General features: G+C 43.2%; 1 protein-coding gene across 3 annotated transcripts; it reads left to right on the forward strand.

Moving 5' to 3' along the window:
* The first annotated feature begins 8,091 nt into the window (after window positions 1–8,091).
* On the forward strand, window positions 8,092–26,868 carry PDCD4 (programmed cell death 4). Of its 3 annotated transcripts, none has more exons than XM_071446348.1 (13): window positions 8,092–8,227; window positions 12,130–12,276; window positions 13,435–13,531; window positions 16,822–17,118; window positions 17,658–17,752; window positions 19,427–19,540; window positions 19,804–20,025; window positions 20,288–20,385; window positions 21,868–21,982; window positions 22,807–22,914; window positions 23,979–24,089; window positions 24,829–24,968; window positions 26,134–26,868. In XM_071446348.1, exons 3-13 carry the CDS (start codon window positions 13,492–13,494, stop codon window positions 26,192–26,194), a joined length of 1,401 nt encoding a protein of 466 aa, XP_071302449.1. In that variant the 5' UTR covers window positions 8,092–8,227; window positions 12,130–12,276; window positions 13,435–13,491; the 3' UTR covers window positions 26,195–26,868. The 3 variants fall into 3 exon arrangements, with proteins under 3 accessions (XP_071302449.1, XP_071302447.1, XP_071302446.1); XM_071446346.1 differs by lacking the exon at window positions 8,092–8,227 and adding an exon at window positions 8,403–8,549; XM_071446345.1 differs by lacking the exon at window positions 8,092–8,227 and adding an exon at window positions 10,888–11,198.
* Window positions 26,869–27,320: the final 452 nt, after the last annotated feature.

A 27,320-nucleotide genomic window follows, 5' to 3' on the forward strand; every position in this document is an offset into this window, starting at 1 on the left:
GTTCAAGAAGCATTTAGACAAATAGCACATGGTGTGAATTTTTGGATTGTCCAGGAGTTGGACACGATGATCCTTGTGGATCCCTTCCAACTCAGAATGCTCTGTGATTCTGTGGTTGTCATTGCACGGCCTGAGCTGGTCTTACTGACCTGGTGGTCAGCAGTCCTTCCCAGCTCTCCTGCCATGCCCCATTTCCCCTTTCCTTGCCTTCAGCAGATTATGGTGCATTACAGCACTGGCAATCTGGCTCCTATCTTTTTGAAACAGTCTTGTTCTAACCTGACCTACTCATGGCACCATGGGAACTTCACTCCCCAGATGCAGAAGTGAAAGAAGCAGAAGTAGTTTCCATTCTTTCCTTCCTACCTGTCCCCTTTTGCTGCCAGTGTCAGGAGGGCCCTGGTTGGTGCCATGGGGGCGTGGGAGCAGGCAGGGGAGCAGAGGGGCCACCAGGATCCATCTCCCACACTGTGAAGATGGTTTTCTTAGGGCTGATGTGCACACAATTGCATCAGCCTTCTGCAGGGTGAGATTTCTAATCAGATACCCAAAGCCAGCAGCTCACTCAGTTCACATCAGGCCTGTTCTGGTTAAAGGGCTGCCTGTAGGAGCTGCACTCAGCTAGCTACCTGAACTAGCTTCCTTTAAACTGAAATAGGAGCATACATCAATTTTTAATTAACTGGACCATCTGAATGAGTGGGCACGTCCAAAAGCTTTTTGTGAACTAGAAAGCTGCATAGGGCATGCTGAATTCAGCCTATTAAATGTTTAAATAATTGCCACACAGAGTCTTGGACACTGTTCCTCAAGGTAACACAGTAAAGTATCAGCAGCACAGCCCTGGGTCAGGAGGCAGCTTTCTCAGCCTAATTTCTTCCCTGTGCCTTAGAAACAAAGGCTCTTGTTTAAAAGCTGTCCTCCCCTTCTTCCTGAGCCTTGTTTGAGGACACGCATATTAGTTCCACCTTCCTTAAACACTGCCTTGGTGTCCTTAGAGAACACAGGAAGCCTGTTTTGTTTGTGGGTTTCTTCTCTGGCTGGGCTGCTTTTGCATTGCAGCTGGTTTATCTTTGGCAGATAGCAATGTGTTCTTGGCAGCACATTTTCACCTTGAGCTCACAGGGTGTAGCCACACTGTTTTGCACACCTGTGGTGGAGAACTAGGAAAATGTTGCCTGTTTGTGTCAGTGCTGAGATGTAAAAACCAGTTTCACAGCAGAACTTTTAGTGCATTGTAGAGGTTCTGGCTCCCAAGGCATGGGCACATTGGAGGGTGGGTGTGCATGTGTGTGCATGAGCAAGGCTTGTGCTGCCTTGCATGGACTTTAGCACTGAGCAGCTGGCAATGGGACGTGCTTCTCCATTACAATCACAAGTAAAGTTGTTTTGGTGTGCCCAAGCTGAGTTTCTGACCTGCTTATCTACCCTGCTCACTGTCACCTCCCACAACACTGTCTGTAGGTGGAAGCTGTGGTGACAAGCTTGCCAAGACATGGCCCCACTAAGACATTCACAGGGACTGGTGTTAGTGTTCCCCACGGTGCCCGTGGACAATCCACAGGGTCTCTGGAAAGAAGGGAGACCTCAAACAGGTGTGCTCAATAGCAGAGTGAGAAGAAAGAACACTGAGACCAGCAGCAAGAGCAGCCCAGGTGTGTCCTGATGCTAATGGGGATCAGCACCACTCCAGCTGAGCTATTCCAGTGCCTAATTCCAGTTGAGAAAGATTAACACAGGCAGGCAGGATATGCTAGATATTAGTCTGCCAAGATATCAGCAGGCTGATGTCCCTGTGATTGCATGTTCACAAGTTGTGAGTTACATGCTCCTCTGCTTTTCTCTTCCTGCAGAGGCAGGTGGTGATTCACAAGCTGCTGCTGTAGTTCAGCCACCAGCACATCTCTTCCCAAATCCCTTCTGTGGGGTCTGATCTTAAAACAAGCAGTGAGAGTCTGGTTGAATTGAAAACTACTTGAGCACTAAGGTAAGTTAAATACTTGTTTAAACAGCAGCAGATATGAGCAGTGTGAGGGAGCACAGGGCTCTGCCAGCCTGGTGAAAGGAAGAAAAAACCTGGAAGAAACCCCTCAGAAATATTGTTTGGATATGTTCCTTCCAGGAGCTGCTCCATCTCTCTGCACTTGGGGCATGTTCACACCATAGCAAGGAATGGCATGAGCTCACTTTCATTAATCACTTCTTGTCAGGCAGGCAGAGTGGGAAGTAAATTCTGTTTGCTGAAAGCACCGTGCAGGTGGTCTGAGAGAGTGGATGCTGGCTCAGCAGGAGCAGGGAGTTGGGGTGGGTCAGCTGGTACCCGAACTAGAGCCACTGTGGTGTCTTGATTGCCTGTGAATGAGCCTGAAGGTGCAGACAGGATAAAGCAGAGTGATGCTTCTGAGGGTTTTGAAGCTCATATTTGCTGTTATTTGGTCCTGGAGGCTTTCAGCCAAGACCACCCACTGAAACAAAGAATCACTTTCCTGAAATGGAAGGGACCCAGTCATATATTCAAGCTCTTTCAGTACAATTCTGTGATCTTGTGGAGCCTTTGAATTTTTCTTTACCTACAAAAGGTTTTCTACAGAGCAAAAGGAGTTCCCAGAGCAAAAACTCCAGAACTCCCATATACAGAAGGGGATATGGGTGGTTGAGGCTTCAGGTAATGCTTCAAGGTGAGTTGTCATACGTTTCTAAAATAATCTTTTCCCACCACTTTCCTCATGTCAGCATTTCTAGAGCTCCAGTGCATTGTGGTTGCTGTTGTTATGTAAGGATTTATGAATGGCTGCAAAGTTCAAAGGCATATTGGCAACCCCAAGTCCCAAAAAACCAGGAGTCAGCCCAAGCCCTGCCCCGCTTCCCAAGACAAAGTTGTTTGCTGACTATTTCTTTTCTTAAATTTTTTTTTAATTAGCCCACAAACTTTAGGATCTCTTAATTCACCTCACAGGTTTTTTTTTTTTTTTTTAGCTTTTAGGTTGCACTAGTTTCATGGTTTCAAATCTTTCATCCACAAAACCTTGAGGGCTAGGGGCATACTTTGTTTATAAATGAAAGCTAAAATTCCCTTGTTTCAAGGAGCTGGGATTTTAGGATATAATCCCCAAAGCATATAAATTGTGATAAAATCACAGGAGTTTCCAGCAGTGCACCATCTTCTCTGTTTGGAAGAGGAGGTATTGGATTGCAGTGAGCTGCAGGCATCACTAGCTACTGTTATTTAGTGAGTCAAATAAAAATAATATTGTGGTTAAACATGAGCTCTGCAGGCCTAACTAAAGATAACCTCATCTATCTGCAGTGCTTCACAAAAGCACTGCCTTTGTAATCCTCTGGATTAAAGTTCACATTTAAGCACTCTGCCCCAGAAGCCCCTGCATCCCTGGCAGAGTGCATTTAAAAGGATAAAGGCTCTCTGGGATGCAGAGGAGGCTGGTGCCAGCCAGGCATCTCCTGGGACACGTGGTTGTGGCTGCTTCCAAACCAGGAGCATTTCAACCCAAGTAATCCTCCTTTCTTCCCTCTCATTGCTCCTGACTGTTGCTTTAATTTCAGTGTCGTGCTGCCTTTCACGTAGCCCCCCTCAGCCTGAATCAGATCCCTATTGTCTGTGTTGTCAACACAGCTGTTTAAATCCCTTCCCCCAAATTCCCCTGCCTTCCAGAAAGCTCCTGCCTGCAAGGCCCAGGCGCTGTTCTGAGTTTGCAGCTTTCTGTCAGGTCCTGGGCTGAGCTCATATTCCTGTTTGGACCAGCATGAGGTAAAAATGGAAACAAACTCAGGAAAATGCTGCATTTGAGCAGAGCCTGATGCTCCCTGGCTGCCTGCTGGAGGCTGCTGCAGCCTGAGACTGGCAGTGCAGAAAGAAGCGAATGATTAGCATTATTAAAAATGCTTTGCAATTATGCAGCACCTTTTCATCTAAAGATTTCAAAGCTTTGTAGCACTCACACAAAGTTACTTATTATCCCTGGCGTTTAGCAGTGTCAGGAAACGCAGGAGAGCAGCTAAGTGACTTGCCTTAGGTCATGCAGTAAGTCGGCGTCAGAGGTGGGAACCCAGCCCCGAAGTGCTGACTCTGTGGCTCATGCCCCAGCTAGAAGACACACCCCTTCTCCTGCAGAGAGAGGGTGCCAGGCCAGCTCCTTGGGGTGGGCAGAGATGGGGGAAGCACTCAGCCCAGCTGGAGCATCAGCACAGCCTGGGCAGTGCCCTGGAAACACCTGGCTGGGAGTAGCACCCACCGTTCCCAAGCTCTGCTCCACTCCCCAGGAGCCCTGTGGCTGAGGGGCTGTCCTGGGAACCCTTGTGCCTGAGGGTGCAGCCCAGCTTGCCTTGGCATGGTGTGGGGTGGGTGAGTGCAGCCAGCGGCCTGGAGGGTCTGGAGGGCAAGGTGTGATGGCCCTGGGCTGAGCATGGCCACTGCAGCCCCATCTCCAGCCCGATCCCTCCAGCCCACTGGCCATACTCACGTGGGAAGACCACAAGGACCTTCTTCAGCAGGGAGCAATTCAACCTCGGCACCCTGGGGGACACCACTGAGGACCAGAGGTGGCTTTCCCTGTATCAGCACTGCCAGGCTGCTGTTCTCCCACTAGCTCTGGCTACAGTGAAGGTGCAGCAGCACCGGCTCCCTCCAGACCAGGTGGTCCAGCCTGCCAAGGAGCCTGGATGCACATTCACTTGCCAGGACATCAGGAGATGTTACACTCTTTGGCCAGCTCAGTGGGCTGGGCTGTGGGAGGCACTGAGTGCCAAACTTTTATGCCCCGCAGCAGCAGAGCTGAAAATGTCAAGTTCTTGTATGCTGACACTTTTCTGGCTTCAGGCCAGTGGTATGACTTAGGGACAGTGTCCTGTTTTCTGGGAGTAAAGTCAGAAGGAGGGAGAGGAGGGGTGGAGGAAAAAGCAGACGTGAAATGGGGTGAAGAAAAGCATGTAGACATTTAGACCTCAATGGTCAGGAAAACACCTTGGCTGAGTCTCGTGGCCCCAGTGAGGCAAAACACCTTGTTAGTGTTAACCACAAAAGGTGACTGGCACTTTTATATTTATAAAGTTATATTTATAAAGTTAAAAAAAGAAAATTCGAAAAGACCAACTACTTCTGTTCCACCACTGAGCTACTTACTTTTACCCTAGAACTATAATGAAAATCCACTCTGGTCAATTTTTTTTTTTTTTGGATACTTGAGAGGCTGCAGGTTTTTTAGTCATAAACAGTACCCTGTTCAAAATATTATATCCCATTTATGAAGGCAGGCGTGACTGATACAGCTTCAGAGTTCCAGGGGGCATATTTAAATAAGTAACAGGAACTAATCCATATAGTCAGCTTTCCTTAGGAGCCTGGGGATTTACATGTCTAAATTTCAGTGCAATGAGACTCCAGGATAGGGGATAAAACTCTAGTTAACTTCACTGGAGATAAAACCCAGGAAGGGGAAAAGCTTGGAGACAGATGCTGCAGTTGAATGAATTTATACCTCAGAAATGCTACTTAGAAAGAACAGTCACTGCAAGGAACCATTCTACAGAGCAAAAGAAACGATTGGGGATAAAAGCTATGTCTCAAAAGGGAGTCAGAGTTTTGTCTTTTAAAGGACATTAATAAAAAATGGGGAAAAGTTTTTCCTCCTTGGATAGGGCTGAAGAAAACAGGAGGAAGAAGACATTATGGGGGATAGAGGTTAATATGCATTGGGTATGTGCAAAACCTGAACTCACACTTTGCTTTAACTTTTGCTGAGGATGTTAATCATGTGGCTACAGATGTGAGGTATAATAGGATGGGAGTATGGAAATGTTTTGGGCCAGGATAGAAGCAAATCTCAGGGCTGCTTCCTGCACTGAAGGCAGAGGAACGGGCTAATCCACATGCCAGAGCTCTGGAAGAACTGGCCCGATGTCTTTAACAGGTCCCTCAGCCAGGGACAGGAGCACAGCAAACCTGTACAGAAGAAGTGAACTGATTTGGGCAAGAAGAGGCATGAAGGTTTCAGCTTAATAGCATAAGGACAGATTCAGAAAAAAATGGTGAAGGAAAGGCTAGCAAAAGAGAGGGAGGTAAATGGCATGAGATGAAATGGGTTTATCAAACCCATTCATCTTTCTTGGGTATGGCAAGCTGCAAGCCATTTGCTTAGTGAAGAAAATGGGGTGGACTTAGATTGCACATTTCACATGGTGCCACATGGAAAGTTCTTAAGAAAAGGGAGAGGTGATTTTGCACAAGGTATAACCCCCTTAAAGACCTGGTGTAAGAGCAGCAGAGCTGTCAGGCTGGAGGGCAGTTACCAGGGGAGTGTTAAGCATCACCCTGCAGATCTGGCAAAGTGCTCTTGTAAATGAGCTTGGCAGTAATGTTACTAGAGAATTGGTGAATTTGCTGATGACAGAAAATATGAAGCAACCTCAGGAGATAGGAGGCTTGAAATATTACACAAAGAAAGGTAGATAGCAGAAAGTGGTGGTCATAGGCACAAATGACCAAAGCCTTTCCTACAAGCTCCCTGGCAGTTCAAGCTTTGATCACCAAGTAACTGACTTTTCAACAGTGGAAATAGGAAGTGAGAAATGCAGTCCTGGAAGGCAGCAGGAGAGGTGCAACCCAGGCTGCACTGAAGGCTGGGATGAGCTTGAGGAGAGGCTATCTCACTCCATTTTGCAAAGCAAATACTGTGAGCATGAGGCTTTCTCCACATAAACACTCCCAGGAAGGGAAGAGAGAAGAGCTGAGGTGCTAAGGGCCAGTGCTGATACAGAATAAATGATCAAAAGGAGGCATCAGACATTTTGATCAGAAGATCATTACCAAGCATTTGACAATGTGGTTCTGGAGTGGCCTCCCCACTGCAGTCATGCATGCAAAATATTGAATTGCTTTGAGGATGGAACTTGGCAAGGTCATGATAAGGATTATATCACAGGGTTCCTTTGATAGGAGACCTCATAACACAGAAGTTCCTGCCAGTCCTAAGCACAAAGGTAAATGTTCTGTAAGCCTCTGTCCATGTAAATATAGAGCATGTGATTATATACACACAAAAAGCAGGCACATGATTTATTAATCACAGGACCTCAGCTTGTCAAATAATAATTACAAGGCAATAACACACCTTGTTTTAATAAATGGCTCCCTAAGATTTTCTCCCACAGTAAACCAGTTAAAAGGGACAATTATTCTGAGGTGGAGGTGGCATTTTGTGTTTCTGGTTGTTAGCTTTTAAATGAACTCACCGTCTGGAACTCTTAAATCAAGTACTCTGATTTTTCTGCACATTTCACAAGTTCAGCCCTTTCCAGTACAGCGTCTTTTCAGATGCGTGATTGCCCTTTGTTAAGGCAAGAATGAACAGATGACAGCGGCAGCACGGAGGAGACATGCCTGGAACAGTCGGACGGAGCAAACCCGCTGCTGCCGCTGCCAGGAGGGCGCACTCAGAGCCCTGAGCAAGGCAGGCTTCTTGCGCAATGTGAGGGGCAAGTCCTGGGAAGCCACGAGAGAGACGGGAAGGCAGTGGTTCGGGAAAGCGTTGATGCAAAGCCATGGCAGTGGGTGACTCTTCGGTCTTCGTGCTCGGGCAAACGCAACGCGATCCCTTCTCCGAGGGCGCCCAGCCCCGACAGGCGCTGCGCACCCGGGTCTGCAGCACTGCCCCGCTCCCAGCTCCCGCATGGAGCTGCACGAGGACGTTCAAAAGCAGCTCTAATTACTGAGCATTAAAAAAAGTGAAGGTGTGTTTCAGTACCTTTTCAACCTGGAGCTGACGCTGCCTGATGAAGAAGAATGGGTGTGCTGTGTTTGCAGTTCATTTCATGAAGGCACCTTAGCCGAAGATGCAAAAATAAAAGTAGTCTGAAGGGAAAGAAAGCAGAAGGCCAAGAGACAGGCAACTGAACAGAGCAGATTGATTTAACAGATATGATACATTTTTGCTGTCTGCATTATGTGTGGAAATTCTTATTCCAAGTGACACAGTAACAGACTCGACTGTAATCAAACAGCACTGCTGAGGTGTCAGGAGCACAGATGCTGCCTATCGAAAATATTTAAAACAGAAAGTAAAACTTTGAAAAATCCGCAGTGGGGAGCGCAAGGGAAAGGCTCGGTGGCGTTTCTAACCCAAGGCAACTTCTCTCTGCTTTTCACTGCTCTCTCTGGTGCGGGAGGTCGGAAGCCCTGCGTGAGTCAGCCCAGCGACAGCTCAGGCAGAGCTCGGTGAGCAGCGAAGGCCGGGCAGCCAGGGCAGGGCGGCGCAGACACGCGGTGTCCATTGTGCACCGGGCACGGCACGGGGGAAGGGCGGCTCCACGCCTTTGGGGCAGCTCCAGCCAATGGATTCCTCCCCTGGCTGTTACGGGAGGGCTTGGCCTGCATGTGAGAAAGGGAGGGGAGAGTTTGAAAACAACCCAGCAGGCTCTAAAGGAAGGAAGACTGCTGGAAAGTGACCTGCTCGCCTCCGTGCGAGCGTTTTGCTCCAGGTGACCGGCGGCTGTAGGGTGGAAGCGCAGCAGGGGCCGGCGGCCGAGGCGCGGCGCAGGTAACCCGGGATGCGGCAGCGGGGGCCGGCCGGACACCCCGACTGCTGCCTCCAGCTGCAAACACACCCGAAACGCTCCAAAGAATTTGGGAGTGTTTTGAGTTTTTTAGTAGTTTTTTGGTTGTTGTTGGTTTTTGGTTTTTTTTCTGTGTGAGGAAGAATTTTGCTGTTTTGTTATCATGGGGTTTTGGTGGTGTGTTTGCTATTAATATGTCTGGGGGAGGGAGGAAGAGAGGGCAGGAGGGAGCGAGCAGATCTCTACAGCTCAGAGGTTAGCATGTGATCAGCTGTTTTCTACTTATTGCAGGCAACTTTGAGGTTAGAAAGGGAAAAAGAGGTGATGTCTATTAGTAGGTTGATACAGTGGAAAAATACAAAATGTATTTCATGCACATCAGCTCTTTTTCAAGTCGTAGTGCTTTAGAAATCAGAAAATATGTGCAGATGAGATTTTCAGTGATTGATAGCCCAGCTGCTAATAGAGATATTCAGCAGAAGAAAGAAAAACCACACAATTTTCTTGTCTGGAGGTGTGCTGGATGGTTTGGTGGTTTTCATCTTCTTTTGATTACTGACCCAGCTTTTAGGCCTCCTGGAAGTGATCCAGTCCTAAACTTTAGCAGAAAATCCTTTAGCAGTTTTCCGTGGTGCTTTAAAAGGTGTAATTGGCATGATGCCATATTTTGTGCCATCTTCTCTTGTGCAGGTTCTGGTTACTGTTTCAGCCTCTCTGTCACCTCTTTCTTCTTTACAGAAAAATCTCTTTAAAGCCCCACTCTGCCTTGCAGGGAAAGCTGAATTCCACCATCAATGTTAATAGGTAGAATTTATTTTCCAAATCTCGGTGATGAACTGTGGTGGTTTGCTTGGTATGCACGAGTCAGCAAAGGTGCAGAGAACAAACTAGGAACTATTTTTTGATTGATGGGGAAACAACATCTTTTAAAGCTGCCTCTAGGTCGCTTGTGAAAAAAATCTTGTGTGAGCACGTTGGACTGTTCTGACTTGAAAAAGTCTGCAATTTAGTGTCTTCATGAGCAAGAAAGGTTTTCTTTCTGTCATTTAGCTGATGGGGAAAATATCATGAAAACATGGCAATCGTGTTGCACATTCTTTTAACAGATTGTTGTTTTAGATCTTAAACCTATTTTGGATGATTCATGCAGAGCCAGGCCAGTAAATTAATTCAGAGGCTCTAACACAAGGGAACTTTGGCTCTTATTTCAGTCAGAAGTGTACCAATGTGGAGTGGAATTAGATGGGAAAAATATTTAATAATACTACAAAAGTCAAGTCATAATCTGGTTAACTGAGGAGGTTTCTCTCGCTGGCAGCTGGAAAATCCTGCAATGCACAAGTACCAAAGCAGAAGGGATCTGTATTTACTTCCCTCATTGCTTGGGCTCTCTGGGGTGACAAATTAGGGAGAGAAGACAAAGGGTGAACTGAGTTTTGAGGAGAGGCCTGAATGGAGGCAAAGCACATGACAATTAGAGGAGCCTGTCATCTCTAATTAGGTGTGCGCCCTCCGGCACTTCGTATAGAGTAAACAGGGTAAATGTAAACTGATACAAGGTGGGAAGTTTGGAAAGCTGTGGACGGACACGCACGGTTTGGCTGTCAATCCTAAAGCTAATCCTTAAACCTGTGTGAAGCGTTTCAGCAGGGCCGAAGGCGGCTGTGAGCAGCAGCGATCCCGCCGGACAGCGCCCGCCCTGCCCCAGCCCCGTCCCCACGCTGAGGGAAGGGCTTGTGAGGGAGGCGGCCAAAGGCCTGGGCCCCCCTTCTTAGCAGAGAGAGACACACACAGATAAGAGGTAATAGGTTATTTTTTCTGATGGTTTTATTCAGAAAAGGCAGAAAAATTGACTTTTAATTAAAGATGTAGGACAGCACGTGGAGGAGGAACCAAGCACAGCTGCCGCGTTTCCGCGGCCGCCTCAGGGCTAGCACCCAGCACCCCCAGGCGCGACGTGAGGAGCCGATCTCGCACATCCCGGGAGCTGCCGCTCCACACCTGCCCCCTCGGCGGAGGGCTCAGGCGATGCTCTCCCGGTGCGGGCGCTCCGGGCCGTGTCCCACAGGGCAATGGAGGAGCCGGCCCAGGTGCACCCCAGCCCCCTGCTCCCCGAACCAATGGCTCCTTCCCGCTCCCTCCCCCCGCACCCGCCCGCGGTGGTCTCGCCCTCCCCGCTCTCCCCCGGCCGAACGCTCGCCGAGCCCCGCCCGCTGATTGGCTGTGGGGCGGGCGGCAGCCAGCCAATGGCGGCGCCGCGGGTGGCCCTGTCGCTGGGGCAGAAAAGGCAGGCAGGGCGCGGGCGCGCGCGCGGGGGCGGGGCCGGGTGGCGGGCGCGCGCACGGCCAGCAGCGGGAGCGCGCGCGGCGGCGGCTGAGGGGACTCGGCCCGGCCCGCGGCCCTGAGGGAGCGGCGGAGCTGCGGGCGCATCCCGGGAGCTGCGGGCGCTCCCGGGCCGCGGCAGCCACTGCCAGGCCCCTGCCTGTGCGCCGGTCCGGCCCCGGCGGCCTGAGCCCTCGGGCCCGCTCCCAGCGGCCTGCAGCCCTCGGTCCGGCGGCCTGAGCCGTCGATCCCGCCCGCTCCTCAGCACCGGCGCTGCGCCGCCGTTGGTCCCGGCTGGCGGCACGGGTTTGGTAGGAGTACCGAATCTTCCCGTGGCTTTTGTGTGTGTGGCTGCGGAACAGCAGCTGCTGTTGGCAGGTCTCCAAAGCTTCGGTAACGGGGGGGGGGGTGTTTGCCTAAAGTTAGAGAGAAGGGAAAAAAAGTGCATGCTCTGTGAGAGTTACTCGGGGATGCTTTGCACCTCGGGAGGTCTTGATAACTTTTGGAAGCTTTGTCCTGCTGCGTGTGTTGTTTCTAAAGGTTATTGTGCCTGCTGAGGTAGATTTGCCTGTTTAGATGAAGTGCAAGAAATGGTAGTGGGTACAGAGCACCGAGCATGTTTCATCGGTGGATTTTAGTGACTTCGAAAAATACCCTTGTCTTATGAACTACTTTAAAGGTACTGTTCACATCACTGATTCATCTTAAAAATTGCCATGGTGTTTATGTTCTGCCTAAAGTGGCTTCTGTCCATTTTGTTCCTGTATTATCTCTTCCAAGATGGATTCTGATGTTTTAAAGGCACTTTTGCAAATTGTGTTCCATAGTTTTATCAGTAGTGCTGTATGATGTAAGTCTGCAAATGAGAAAATGATGTGGTTTAGATACAGTGATAAATCCCAGCATCCTGAAGCTCCAGAATCTTCTGGTTTGAGTTAGTGAGAAGGTGCATTGCTAAACTGAGAGTGTATCTCCTATCTCCTGATCAGTGTGACAGCAGGACTGTAAGGCTTGGATATTCCATCATGCTTCTTATAATCAAAGTAGGGTGCTGAATCTCAGAGTGGTACTATGTGGAAGTTGGCTTGTTATTTATTATGTTGCCACAGGTGGAGGATTTCAACTAGGGTCCTGTACAGGAAGAGCATTTCTCCCCTTGAAATTTAGAACTTGGTTACAAATGATGAAAGCTGTGATTATTATTTAACACAGGTTTTGTCCTTTTTTTGTTTTTTTCCCAAGAGGTGGACAACTGATGGAACGTTCCACTAGGAAGGACAAAACTCTTCTTTCAAGGTAGTTCGTGCGGATTAGACTGAGACCTGCACGGAAAAATATCTCAACCAACAGTGACTGCAACACTTGAGAACTCCTGAATGATTGCTTGAGGTAACTCATGAAAAATGTTGATTTAAAAAAATGTGTGGGGCAGGGAAGGCTTATTGCACAAGGCTGGGAAGTGTTTGGTTGGCATTAGGAAATACAGGACCATGACAGCTGAATGCTGTGCCCCAAACCAGAGTTTCTTTATTGCCAACGGTCTGTGATGAATCATTTGCCATTAATGGGTTTGTGGCAGGCAAGTGGGCAAGAAAGGGGAAAACCAGGGAAGAGAAAAGGGGAAGGGAATGCAGTTGTTTGGTGTCACAATCTTGACACTCAACGGTGAACAGTTTTCAGGGCAGCAAAGAATGAGATGGGGAAAAAAGGGCTCCTGAATTCTTATGGGACAGACACAAATACCAGTAATATTCCAAGGCCTGTGAAAGGATTTGTGAAAACCTTACAGGTGAAGAAGTGTATGAGGGAATTCTGGCACTGCTTAATATTTTGTGTACATAAAGTAAAGATGGATGATGCCATCCTCTTCCCAGTGACATGGGTTGATTTGGAGAATAGCAGCTAATAGGAAGGGGGAATAAGAGGAGCCAAAAAGAGAAGTGTTTAAATGAGAACTTTATCCCTTGCAGATTAAATGGTGGTTGCAAGGAGTGTTTGAAGGGTGCAGAAGCACAGATGTGAAGACTTGATAGCTGTATGTACACATACAGTAAAACAAACACTATGTCCTTGAGGGGAGGATCAAAAATTAGCTTGTTTTCTAAGGGCTGGGCTGAACTCGATAAATTGGTACCATTTTATCAGCATCATTCACATGAAGAACGTTTCTCTCGTGGATGCAATTATAACACTGTTATTGTACATTCATACAGATAACCACTTGGCAGAACAGGACAGTCTGAATTGATAGAGGTGGCTTTTATCAGCTAAAAAAAGCTGTGTACATGGGGCTTTTAGCCTTAAAATAACGGCTTGTGTCCCATTTATAAGCAGCAGAACTGACAGCTGCTAAGGCATCCAGGCTTAGATGTGTTGGAGGGTGGTGCCTCTCTCTTGCTACACCATTTACCTTCCCAGGAACTCTACAGCTGCTACTAATAGTTAATTATTACTGAAGCCCCCATTTTTATATTTTATGAGTGAAGCCTTTGCATTTTACTTTGATCTAGTGGTTTTTGTTCTTTAAGCTTCTCTGTTTCCGTTTAGGCCTTGGAGGGAAAACATTAAGACTTTACATTTCACAGTCAGCTCTCTTAAGCAGCTATGGAAATAGAAAAGGAACACATTTATATTACCCCAACAGGTAAGTAATATATTCAGTTGGTTTGAGTTTTTTTAAACTTAAAGTTGTTTAGCTGACCAGAAGGGTTCTCTGTAGAAAAAAATGCATCACCTGAGAATTTTTTTAACAATACTGATTTAGAAAAAAAAAATCAAAACCTTACAGAATAATTCCTTCAATTGTATATCAAAGAACCCTGCTCTATTATGTTTATTTAAAATTTATTAAAATAATAAAGTTAGCATTTCTGTAAGTTACTGGGTAGTAGTTGTACTTTTCTCCTTATCATCTGAGTTCAAGTAGTGCTGGTGTGAAGAAAAGGATAAACTTAAAAGTAAAATGTGTAGGTGTGTTTAAATTCTGCTTTTATGCAACAATTTACCTTAAAATTAGGGGAAACAAATGTTGAAGGGCTTGGCTGAAAGTGGGCTGGCATGGGAAAAATTTAGGAAGTACATGTTAGAGACTGCTATGAAATGGCACTGTTTTGTCCATATCACACATTTATTTTATGATGCTTAGTCCGGGTAACACAGATTCATGTTGTTTTCTGTATCTTCCAAAGGTTGTGATGGTCTGCACTGACTCTTTCATGTCAAAGAGGTTTTAAATGTTTTTTAGAATAACATGTATCTATTTTAAGATGGTGGGTAATGCAGTTGAGGTGGCAATATACTCCATATGATTTCTGATATTTAAGGTTAGTGCAGAAGACACCTTGGTTGTCACCATTTTAGAATTATATTTGGCTAATGGGTGGAAAGCTGCAGGAGAGCTGGGTTGGCAAAGTTTGGACAGTTAAAATTGGTTGAAGGCTTTGTTAACAAAGGTAGCCCATAAAAGCACAGAGTTTAAGTGAGCCTGCTAGGCTGAATGGCAGGGTAATGAGATAAATTTGGATAACTTCTTAATATATAGTAAGCAAAGTATTAAATTTGATTGAAGACTGTTGCTGCCTATATATGTATATGTTATATGAGGTGAAAATAAGAAGCTAGAAGGAAGATCTCCACCCTTTTATAGGTTCTTATTATTTTATTTTATTATATAAGTTTTTGGAAAATAGTATGTGTGTTTAGTCTGTTCTTTCAAGCCTAACTAGGTAATTAATAGTGGAGGACCAGTTGGTTACCATATTATGGAGAAAGAGGCTGCAGCTGGAAGTTACAGTGTTATATAAAACCCAGTGTAGTAGTGCAGTGAGAAATATAAATTCTTATGGTTTCCTGTGGAAGATTTCCTTTAGTCTTGAACCTGAGATCAGGACTGTGTAAGGAGGTGGGACTGTTGCCTCCCTTTTAATCCTTAGCTGTCAGAGTCAGGACTGACTTGTGTTAATTGTTGGCAGTTTCCTTTGGAAACTGAGAAAGGAATAAGTGGTAATTGAAGAGTGGAGTTTCTGGACAGCCAGAACTCAGGTCTAAACTGGAGAAATTCATGGGAGACTGAGCATGAAGAAGAATTAGAGTGGATTTGACTGAGAGGAGCTGGTTGTTGCTGATGGGGTCTCCTGGGGAATGAGAGGAAGGAAACCTGTTTGGGTTTGCTCTTTTTTTCCCCTCTGTTAGCTTTATGCAAATCCCTCATTGTTTTATTAAAATGTTAGACAAACAGAGAAAGCCGCTTGTGAGAAATCTTTTCCTGGATGTGATGCATGCTTTTCTTTTTTAGCTTGCTGCAAGCATAAAAGGAATGCTTTTGTGGGAGTAATGAGTGGAAAGATGAAGCTTAGCCTGGAATGGCTGCATAACTGCTCAGCTGTAGCATTCACATCTCTGAACACCAGTTTCTAAATGTTATTTCTTTGATCACAAAAGGAGGCAGTTCCATCAACTTTTGCTCAGTTTAATATAATCTTTGATATGGGTAAATACTTGGAGATTGCCAATATTTTATTAGTCCACTTGGCTTTGAAAACAATTTTTCATGAACTTGTTTCAAAGTGAAAAAACCACAGTTCTGAGAAATATTGCCAAGTGCATGTTGCTGATGAGCAGATATTGTAAGGGTGAATTAATATGTTAGCTAAGTTAAAATGTAAATTTTGAATACTCTTCATATTTTGGATTTATGGCAGTGAACTCTTCTGTAAAGCAGTTTTGGAAAAGCAGCTTCTTTGGAGTGCCCTCATATTGCCCTGCTAGTGTTGGGGCTGTGGGTTGTGTCTTTAGGACTCTACTCAGTTCTGAAGAAATGGAGAGCTGTGTAACAGAGAGCTGAACTGTTCTCTGTCTGTGTGTGTCTTCTAATTTGCAAGGACTCCCAGGGTACTCACTGGAATGTAAATAGGTTCTCAGGTGCTTTTTCTTTTCTTCTTTTTTTTCTTTTTTTTAAATCTTGATTAGTTGAGAAGGGGAAGAATAGCTTGTGAAAGCTTTTGTTTATAATGCTCTAAATAAGACCTTCTGCTGAACCACACAGCAGTAGTGGAGGACAAATTAACTTTGTGAAATAAGACTTCAGACCTAAACATGAAATGTGCATTAGCTTTCTCAGAGAGTGAAGTTATTGCACTTCTCACTGCTCTGAGAAATTTACAGCTCCTTAAGTAGTTGGGTACAAAATAAACCTACCATATTTGATTGTGTTGTGTTTAGAAGCAGTCTTGACAGAAGCTACAGTGAGGGATAATCCATAGAGAAGAGAGATCCCACTGATTCAAAGGACTGTACATTCTGGGAGTCTTCATTACCAAGCTCTCTTTTGTAGTGAACAGCATTTTCCCCCATAACTTCAAAACCAAAAAATAAAATGAGTAATGTTTTAATTTTCTTTTATGTCTAAATTGTTGCTTTTCTTGCTAGTGAGCTGTGTTTGAAATTCCTTGAATTGAATAAGGGGAATGTTGGTTGATGATTTAGGGAGTTAATTTCACTTTGGTGATGAGTCTTGTAACATTGGTGAGTTCGTACAGAATTTACTGTATTGGCAGTTTCATTTGTTTCTAAATCAAGAGAAGAGTGGGAGGAGTGAGAATGAGGCACTTAGATCTATGCACTCAGGAGTTTGGATAGTTTTTGTTTAACAAGGGTGGGGTTTTCTGTGGTTTATGTATTTATGTATGGTTTTATTAATTTGCTGTCCAGCCCTTGACTTCTGCTCTGTTTAGATTGTGGATATTTTGTGCAGGGGAATAAGGAAGTCCTTATTACTGCAGTATGTAGACATACCTTAAAAACAATGTTTGCCTTTATCCTGTTGAAAACAAGAGTTCTATATGATGTTATAATCCTTTCTAAATGCAATGTGTTTTGATATTCTAACATAAAACTGTTGAAAACTATAAGATTTTTTTCTGTCTTCTTTTTAAGAACTTGAGAATCTAAATGATGCTCCATTTTCTGGTGATGAAGAAAATGGTGGGTCTGAGGAACGAAAAACTGAAATCAATGGAAATTGGATTCCTGCAACTTCAATTACTGAAGCCAAAATAAACGCTAAGGCAAAGAGACGGTTGAGGAAAAACTCCTCTAGAGATTCTGGGAGAGGAGACTCTGTTAGTGAGAATGGAGAGACACTGAAGATTGGAGTTGTACCAACGAGCCCAAAGGGGAAACTCCTGGACAGGCGATCCCGGTCTGGAAAGGGGAGAGGCCTACCAAAGAAAGGTGGGTATAGCTTAGTGGAGAGAGTACAATGAGAAAGATAAAGATTTGTTCAAAGCACAGTGCTTTTTTTTTTCTGCTGGGAATCATTTTCATAAACCACAGTCTCTGTGCAAGCATTTGGCCCTTTAGTTATTTAGTGGGTGGCAGTAGCAGGTGGCAGCAAATCTAATATGTCAACATCTGTCTTTGAGGGAAGTATATTTCCTTAGCAGGCTTAATACACAAATCTGAACTGTTGATGGTTCATGGGACTGTTACTAATGCAAATTTAAATCATGATTGTATTTGAAAATACAGTTTCAATCTTCAGGAATTCCTGTGCAGTCCATACTGCTTCTAATGTCTTACTGGAAAGTGAGGAAAAGTGGCTGAGGAAGTGGGAACTTGTCAGACAAACACACCCTCTTCAGCATGTATTGTTAGTCAGGAGATGGGCACAAGCAGTGATAGATCACTTTTAAGTGAAAGAATGTTGTCTTGAAATCAGATGTCTTGTTTTTAAACTGGTGGTCCTTACTTACTCTCCCATATTTTGCCAGGTGGAGCAGGTGGTAAAGGAGTTTGGGGAACACCAGGTCAAGTGTATGATGTGGAAGAAGTAGATATTAAGGATCCTAATTATGATGATGACCAGGTATGCAAATAGTTTCTTTGCAGTGTTGGTTTATATTTCCTTTTATCAATTTCAATGGCCTTGTGAGTTAACATGAATGTCAGCCTGGCTACACTGAAATGCTCATTTTTATGCTCAATAATAGATTATTGGCTAGTGAAAAGTCAGCTGGTGTAGAAGTCACAGTGTAATACTCACAAATCTTATTCCCAAGCCCTCTTTCTGTGCCTGAGTAAGCAGCATCCCTTTCCCAGGTGTGTTCTCCACTGCTGGTTCCCACAGAGGTGGATGTTGCAGTGCTGCTCCATATTGCACACAAACACTGTGTTAAAATTGCAACACAGACTTGCTCAAGTGGGGAGGTTAGTGGGGACAGTATCCTTTATAATAATAATAATCCCTGTATTTCCAGCCTGCCCAATGTCTTGTCTGCTTGGTATAAACACTTCATGAAGTTGATAGCTTGGACATTTTGTTGATATATATTTAGAATATGTTATGGAAGATTGTATCTTACAGCCATATTACTGGGAAAAGGGGAGAGAAAGCAAAGCTTATTGGGCAGAGGGCTTTCCATGATTTGAAAGGGAAATGGTGACTAGGAACACAGCTTGCTGAAGTCTCTGAGATCAGATCAATTGCAAACTGACCATCAGTACACTCTGTATGACATAAGCAGAGCAATGGTGGTGTCCTTCGAGTAGAGGCTGTTTGCTGTAGCCATAGCTGCTGAAAGTATGGTACGTGAGAATATCAAAACCTTCTTCCAAGATCAATTTTCACTAAAATTTGACACTTCACATTAACAGAAATAGCCATTAAAAAGGGGGCTGACAAGTGCATAGAACAAAATTTAATGAAGAATAAACATTAAATTTAATGAAGAATAAATGTAAGAAGTTACACTATTCTGTGTAACTTTGATATGATGGAAGGATAGTTTTTTTGATTTCTTCTATACTTCTTGATCATGAAAAGTTTCTTTCCATTAAACATTGGTTGAAAAACATCTTTGATCACATGTCTTTGTTCAGCTCTGTAGTATTGCTCTGAATGTTTCTTCTGTAGGTGCAGAGTAGGGAACTAAATTAGAGTGGGGAGATCTGGTGCTGCTGGAACTCTGCAGGACAGGTGATATGAGGCAGTTGCTGTGTGCCTCTTTTTTCCCCCTCGGGGAATGCCTTTGCTCACAAATATTGTGAAAATGCCTTTCCTGTGATTTGTGCATGGCACCACCTGTCTGGTCACAGAGTCACCAAGGAGGAGGGAACAAGGCAGGGTTCCTGCCAGGGACAGGAGTGCCACTTGCAGGGGAAGGTGCTGTGGCACAGTCAGCTCTGCTGGGCTGGGGCAGGAGCTTCTGCTGCTCTCCCTTCAGTATGGAGGCACTTGACTTCTGCTCCTGTGGTATCAGCTGAATCCTAGGTTTGGTCTGTTTACCATTGTTTAATAGTAAATTCAGCATTTCAGTTAAATTGAGCTAACAGTAAAGTCAAAATATGAAGAACTATGACAATTAGCCAGCATTGTCCACACTTTAATAGTAGAGACAAAGTCTAATGTTTTTTGGCAGAATATTGACTACCAAGAACAAAGCATTAAGGATTAAAAAACCACTATTTTGATGCCATTAGTGCTGCATAAGGTGCAAGAAAAGACAGTAAGGATATCTGCTTCTGTTGTCTTTTAAAACAGGAGAACTGTGTCTATGAAACAGTAGTTTTACCTCTTGATGAAAGAGCATTTGAAAAAACTTTAACACCAATCATCCAGGAGTATTTTGAACATGGAGATACTAACGAAGTTTCGGTATGTTATGTGCCTTTTTATTTCTTTGTTTTAGGGCTCAAAGCTGTAGCATACAGGGTAATGCAATTGCCAGCTATGAATGAATTTATTGAGAAGTTGGCAAGAAATGTACTATAAGAACAGCCAAGCAGTTATACTAATTATGTGAGCAGAAGCATATATGTAATTATGTAAGCACATAAATATTTATTTGAGGTCTATTTATATATTTAAATAATAAAAATTATGAAATCTCATTGTTTTGTTTTTCAAATCTTATCTAGGAGATGCTGAAGAACTTAAACCTTGGTGAAATGAAATACAGTGTGCCAGTGCTGGCTGTTTCCTTGGCATTAGAGGGGAAGGCTAGTCACAGGGAAATGACATCTAAGCTTATCTCTGACCTTTGTGGGACAGTAGTAAGCAAAACTGATGTGGAAAAATCCTTTGATAGACTGCTCAAAGAACTACCTGAATTGGTGTTGGATTCTCCCAGGGCACCACAGGTAAATTTGTCAATCTTTATGCCAGTAGTCAAAAGCTTTTTGTGGCTAAAATAGATCAAATAAAAAGAAATAGACTCTGTGTTTTGAAAAATATCTATTGATTTTCTTACTGTCTGTAATCCTCTCCCAATTACCCAGGCTGTGTTTTCACTTTGAAACAGCTCATTTAAATAAAATCTGAAAACCAAGCACATTATAATTATCTACTTTAAACTTCTTTGAAATTCAGCATTTAATTAAAAATGGTTCTGTTTTGTTGCAGCTGGTGGGCCAGTTCATTGCTAGAGCTGTTGGAGATGGGATCCTAAGCAGTACCTACATAGACGGCTACAAAGGCACCGTGGATTGTGTCCAAGCTCGGTAATCTCCTTGCTTTCTCTATAGAGACAGTTTTCTATTCCAAATGTCAAAGATGAAGATCAGGAATTTATAGCTTCAGAATAAATCATGCAGTTCTTGAACTTTTTTTTTAAATTTTGAAATAAAAAAAAAAAAAAACACAAAACCAACACAATCCAGAATGACTCAAGTCAGATGAGAAATACTGAGTTCTAAAAAGTGTATTTATACATTTGAGTTGAGTTTGTCAGGTTCGTTGTCCAGCTTATGTTCAAGAGTGAAAAATGAGCTGTAAGAAGAAGTGGTTATGGAAGGTTTTGTCTTAGAAAAATCTTTAATGTGATTAATGGGTAAATATAGCATCAGGGCAGCTGCTGTAATATGTTGTGAAATACACAAGGGATTAACTGTTTTGAAGCCTGTGCAGTGATTTCCGAGACTTTCTCTGTAATGCTCTGTTTGTCAAGAAGTACAATTGTTTTCCATGTCAGTGTGAGAAGTTTGAAGGAGCAGTCTCTGACAAAGAGGGATGTTTTAATAATGAGTCATGTTTTATTTTTCTTACCCCCATAAGTGTATGTTTCAGGCTTGATATGGAGATGCTGAACTCCTGTTTCTTCCAGAAGTTGCATTTGCAGTGGTTATAGTTTGGCACTTTCAGAGGGAAGAGCAGTTCTTAGCTGCTTACCTCGGGGGCTCAAAGTGAGAAAATTGTCTGTCACTTATATAAATGTGTCCTGTGATTTGAGGGATTGTAGCCTGCATTCTGCACATCTGGGATGCTTTGCTGCCTTTGTTATTTCTTGGCTAGTCTTTCCTGCTCATTAAATCTTGGTGAATAGAGTTATTGTTATTGGCTTGCCCCCAGCATGAGGACTGGGAGAACTGTTCCTCCTTTACATGAACGGTACATACTGTATCCCAGACTTCTTTTTTGTCACCTCACTTCCCTTTTTATACTTTTTCAATAAACTGGCAGGCATCCCTAGCTTGTGCTATTTTTCCAACTACATATTTACCTTCTGAGGTGTTTTCTTTGGCTTAAATTCTAAAGGTTTCATAATTCCTCAGACCCAAACGGAAAATAGTATTTCAATAGAAAACTGTTCTTGAGTATGGCAGCAACTCAGACCTTTTTTGTTTGAGATCTACCTGCCAAGCTGCATTCTTGGAGGAGTCTGGATACAATCCATTTCTGCATAAGAAAAATATTCAGGTGTTTTTTGTGAGGATGTTCCAGGTTCTGCATTGGTGATTTAATCTACTGCCATCACAGCATTGTTACCTGTTCTTGATAGGAGCAGCAGTGTAAGGGTGACAGAAACACAATGTGAGGAGCTTATTTTTTGCTGTTTCTTTGATCTGGATGGTCACCTGGAGTTGATAACTGACCCCTTCCCAAAGATCTGGTAGCTTTGTCTGAGGAGCTGTGGCCATGGGGGCAGTGGCAGATGCATTAATGGAGTTCTATAATGAGGTTTAAAGCACTGGCTTTGCCTTTAGAGCTGCGCTGGACCGCGCGACGGTGCTGCTGAGCATGAGCAAGGGAGGCAAGCGCATCGACAGCGTCTGGGGGGCTGGAGGGGGCCAGCAGTCTGTGAAACACCTGGTCAAAGAGGTAATGCCAAAACTCCCCACTCTCCAGTGGGCTGAGCTTACTCTGTTTGGGGAAGAGAGACAAATGTCCCATACTAAAATGATGTCTTACGTCATGAGTGTTGGTTTTGTTCTGTTGTTTGGACTTTCTTTTTTATATAATTGATTTAGATGAAATAGTAGAACTGATACTTCAGTTGATTTTGTAGTATTTGTCACTGGTGGGAGCATGCTAGTACAACATTCTGTATTGCAAGTATATGTTTATTTTTGCTTCAAGCAAAACTTGTAAGTATTCAGATTTTTAAGACCTCACAGTATAAAGTGATGAAGTAATTAAAAGAGCCAAGATGAAACTGGCTAAACTAGATAAACTATTATATTTTGGCATTGCTGATCAAAAGCACAGTAATTGAAAAAAGAGAGAGGAAGAAAGAGGAATGTTCAGAGATCCATGCAATAAAGTAAGCAGGTCTAAAGGAAAAGGTCATGTTACAATTTCTAGGTTGGGGTCTAACAGATGATAGGAGGAGGAGGCATTCAAGGGAGAGGATAAACTTAATGCCACCCACATGCTCCTTTTATGGTGACACACAGCTTATAAAACAATGATTTTGGTGCTTCTGTATCAACACTGTGGATAGGTATTTGGCTTACACTGTGTTTTAGGTTACTGATAATGTCTCCATTTAATTAATGCCTAAATTTAATTACATTTCTAAAAGCATTGGCAGCAAGTTTGAGGAACTAACTTGCTGCTGGGTTGCTAGTGGATTATCAAAACGGTTGATAGCTTTTACATTTCATCTCTAATTAGTGTTGGGTTTTTGTTTTAAAATTCAATAGATTGATATGTTGCTGAAAGAGTATTTGCTTTCTGGAGATGTACTGGAAGCAGAGCGCTGCCTTCAGGAACTGGAAGTACCCCATTTTCACCATGAACTTGTATATGAAGTAAGGAGAAATCAGGTCCCTTTAATAATTGCTGGCGTTTTGATGTGGGCATGCAAATAATATAACTGGCATCTGAAGCTTAGGTTGCTTGCTCTGTTATTTGAATAACTAAATTGTTTCATGTAAAGTTAAAGGTTTGTGTGCTCATTTGTGTGTGCATTGTGCAACAAGTAAGCTGCTGCTGACTCTGAGAAGATCCAGAAATAATTTCTGGGGGTTAAATAGTTGAGTTCAGATTATTATAAGTTCCTGAAAATAAGATCTCAGTTTATTTTCTGCTGAGGAATAGCAACAAAGAAAATTCTCCCATGCTTTGTTTTGGTGTTTATTTCCTTCTAGTTTCAGATATCTGGGTATTCTAATGGGTGTTACCTGTTTTTGTTAAGTTATAGAGCTTCCTTTTTCAGGGTGGGATTGTTTCACCCAGCACATTTGTAAAAGCTTACATATTTCAGACCCAGCCTATATGGGAGACTGTTCCCATTTGTGCTGTTTTTTCTGCCAAATTGGGAAATGGTTGTTTACCAATAAAGCTGAACACCCACAACCTACAAAATTTCCTTTTCAGTAAATTGACTTGTTATAGAAAATTCCTTCACAATAGAACTACAGAATCATTTCAGTTGATGGGGGTTGTGCAGTATTGTAGATTTTAAGCTTCTGAGTCCTCCTAAAATCACAGATAAGAAACCCCCATGGATACAAAATTAAAACCCCTTGGATACAAAATTAATTTCACAAAATTAATTAATTGCCATCTGTAGTGCAGCAGCCATATGGATATAGTCATGTAGTGGTGAAACCAGAGAGAGAAAGGCAGTGCTTTTCACTCTGTCTAGTCCTTTCTGGTTTTTCATACCTTTTAACTTATCCAAAGGATTTTCATTAGTTTTTCAATAATAATAATATCAAACTGAATAGTGAGTGCATGTAGCAAATGGGCTTTTTTACCCAGAAAATTCATAATAACACATTCACTCCTTTCTGTACCTCATATGCTCATACACCTTGTACCTGAGCCAGTGTTTTCATTTTAGTCAAAACACCTGCATGGTTTGTTTTAGGCTATTGTACTGGTTTTGGAGTCAACTGGAGAAAAGACCTTTAAAATGATACTGGATTTGCTGAAAACTCTGTGGAAGTCTTCCGTCATTACTGTGGACCAAATGAAAAGAGTAAGTATGGCATTTAGAGGACTTTGCATAAGGTCTTCCAAAATTTCCAGCTGCCTTTATGCAGTTAAATGGTTAAAACTAATAATCTAAAATGCTTCATCTTTTAAATTTGTCTTTTTATCTGGTAGTTCTTTGTAACTGAAGTAGTACAATGAAGGCCTACTAATTACAAATGTCAAGTAGAGCAGTATAAAACCCAGTATTTTGCACAGTTGGAACCATCTGTGTCTTCTCAGGATGAGTATAGGACAGCAATTCTGTCCCAGGCCAGACTGGGGACCACACCAACACTTTATATAAAAATTGACCCAGCTGTGTTGCTGGTGGGAAGTGATGAAGTCGTCTCTGGTTGTCCCCAGTCTCCCCTTCTGCATAAACTTGTGTTGGTCATTTGTGGCCACATTTTGTCCACCTACATGGAAGACTTATACATTTTGTTCCCATGTTACTGCCCTTGTAGCAACAGGCAGGTTAACATACAGATTTCAAACTGTCTGGATTTCTGACTTCTAAAGAAGTTAAAAATTCAGGTTGTGTTTTTATGTAGATGGATATTTGTATAATGCCATGGTATGGGCTGATATTATATACCTTATTTCTCTACTGACTTGTAGCTGCAATGCTTTAGGTTTGTAAAACTATATAAAAAATAAATCCTCTGGAATGCAGAAGGGTATTTACAAACATTCTAATAAAATCATAGAATAACCCAATGATTATTTGAATCCTTACACTGCAGGGCTATGAACGGGTTTACTGTGAAATCCCAGACATTAACCTGGATGTGCCACACTCCTATTCTGTGCTGGAGCGCTTTGTAGAGGAATGCTTCCAGGCTGGAATCATCTCCAAACCACTGAGAGACCTCTGCCCCTCCAGGTACTTCTTTCATTGCAGATAGGCAAAGGCACTGCTTTTCATTCCTATCATAGGGTACAGAAAGCAGCATCTGGGGGCCAAAGTGTTGCTGATTGGAAACTGGAGGATGGACCAACAGTTGGACTGGTAAAATGTGTATTAAGAAGCTGAACTGATGTGAAACCTGTTGAGGCTGGGATAAATATTTGAGGAAAGGCAGCCTCCTGTGAATCCCAGGTAGCACCCCTCAGTGCTCCTCAGAGGATAAAAGCTCCCTCTCCTCTGGTTTCCTGATTTGCTTGGTAGAAATCAGTGCAGCACCAAGCTGGAAGATCCAGGTGTCACAATGGTCCATGTAGGTGACAGAGGAAAACTGTCAGCTATACTGGGGAAATGAAAAAATAATCCTTTAAAAATGGTTTAAACTTACCAAACAGCATGAGTGGAGTTCTGAGATGAGACAACCAGTCCTAATATTTACATAAAAAGGAAGAGGACACTAATATGGGATAAGCTCTTCACACTCCATTCCTCATATCTGTCCTGTGATTTTTGTAATGCTTTTGGTTTGGTTTTTTTTGTTTTTGTTTTTTTTGTTATGGCTTGGTTATTCGTAGCATAAATGATGCTGTGTGAACTGTACCTAATCAGTATGCTGTTACCTCCTTACTGGTCACAAAACATTTCCTCTGGGGAATATATGTAAATTTTAAAATAAGATGTTAATACTATTATTCACAGTTTTATGCGTTGGGAATAGTATTTATTTGACAGGTCTCTTCTATTTTGGGTGTTTTGTTTGAGTTCTTAAATGTGATAAATTTGTATCTTGGAATGTTAGCATCTCCATTTGTGGACTTCACACTTAAAACTCTGTGTGTTGGTATGAAATGTTTTGCAGGTTTGGGTGTGTGGGAGGATAAGAGAGTCATCACTGCATCAAAAGCTTGATTATGCTTTGGTTACCATTTATATGTTGAGAGGCATTTTTGGTTTATCTACTTCAGTTTTAAGCAGAAACCCACCATTCCTAGGTTTCCAAACCAGCATTTTTAAACAGCTGAGCTGACATTGTGATCACTGCTAACCCTGCTGAACTCACACGTTAGAGAAGATTCTTCTCAGTGATAAAAAATAAGCAATGCTACAGTAAATTACTGAAAAGAGACTTTGTACTTTCTTACAGGGGCAGGAAGCGTTTTGTGAGTGAGGGAGATGGAGGTCGTCTGAAGCTGGAGAGCTACTGAATGTGAGACCTGCCTCCTGAAGCCTTACCAGCTGAAAGGAACACAGCTCGCTATCGATATATACAGCACGCATGCTCCTCCGGTGTGTGTATGGATGCACAGCTGGGACTGACCAAATTTAAGAGTTGCTTAGCACAGTTCGTATTTTTTTAAGAGCACATGTTTTGGGTACAAATTGTTTTCTTTTTTTTTTTTTAATAGTTTTGTAAATTTCAAGAAGAAGTGTTCTTTCTTTGGGCATATAGTAGAACAACTAGCCACTCTGCTGTGGTGGTGCCTTGAAATAAGCTATCTCTGTATGTGCCATGTTTATGACCTAATCATTCCACGTGTGCATCGATGTCTGACTGCCGCTCGCTCTTTCCAGGACAGTGCTGTCATCATAAAATCACTGGTTTATACAAAGCTTTATTATAGAAGGGTCAAGTTAAGCTGCTGTGATCCCATTTCCATTGCTGCTAAAGAAATACTGTGCTTTGGGAGTTTAAAAAAATTAGCAGTTTCTTTGTTTTAAAGAGTCCAAGAAAATACAGCTGGGGCACAAGACTAATTCATCTGTTTCAGGGCAGAACACTGGTTGGTTTCAGCCCCCATGTACCAAACTTGTCTTTTTTTCTATGTAACTGGAAAAGTGAAAAGTTCTGGTAAAACATAATAAAAATATTTTTTGTGAAGCTCTTGTTTCTGCCTCCTTTTTATTTGTTTTAAACAGAACAAACTAAGCAGTACATCTAATGCTGCCCTTTGGTATTGCAATCAGGAGGAGGGCACAGAATAATTAAACTCATGGCAAGTGAGTATTTACCAGAATGTTTTGGAAACACAACTGACTTGCGTAGGAGCGTCCAGGCTGGCACAGATACTGTGAACGTGTCTTTGCAGTAGAGCGTCGTGCAGCCCTTGCTCAAGAACAAGAGGATCTAAGGATGACTCGTTTACAGGAACTCGGTAGCCTCTCCTTTGTTTTTCGGTTTCACGTCAAGATTTCAGGCGTTTCGAAATGCTGGAATAGCCATTCCAGGGCCGGGAATATGCTGTGCTCTAGGAGCCAAGCAGGTCTGGTAAGCCCGGCTGGGAGCAGAGGTTGTGGAACTCGCCTCCTCCCGCTTTCCTTTTCTGGTACCTC

The sequence above is a fragment of the Agelaius tricolor genome, unplaced genomic scaffold (assembly GCF_023055355.1).
Source record: "Agelaius tricolor isolate 1412-34295 unplaced genomic scaffold, bAgeTri1.0.p SCAF_22, whole genome shotgun sequence".
Taxonomy (NCBI): domain Eukaryota; kingdom Metazoa; phylum Chordata; class Aves; order Passeriformes; family Icteridae; genus Agelaius; species Agelaius tricolor.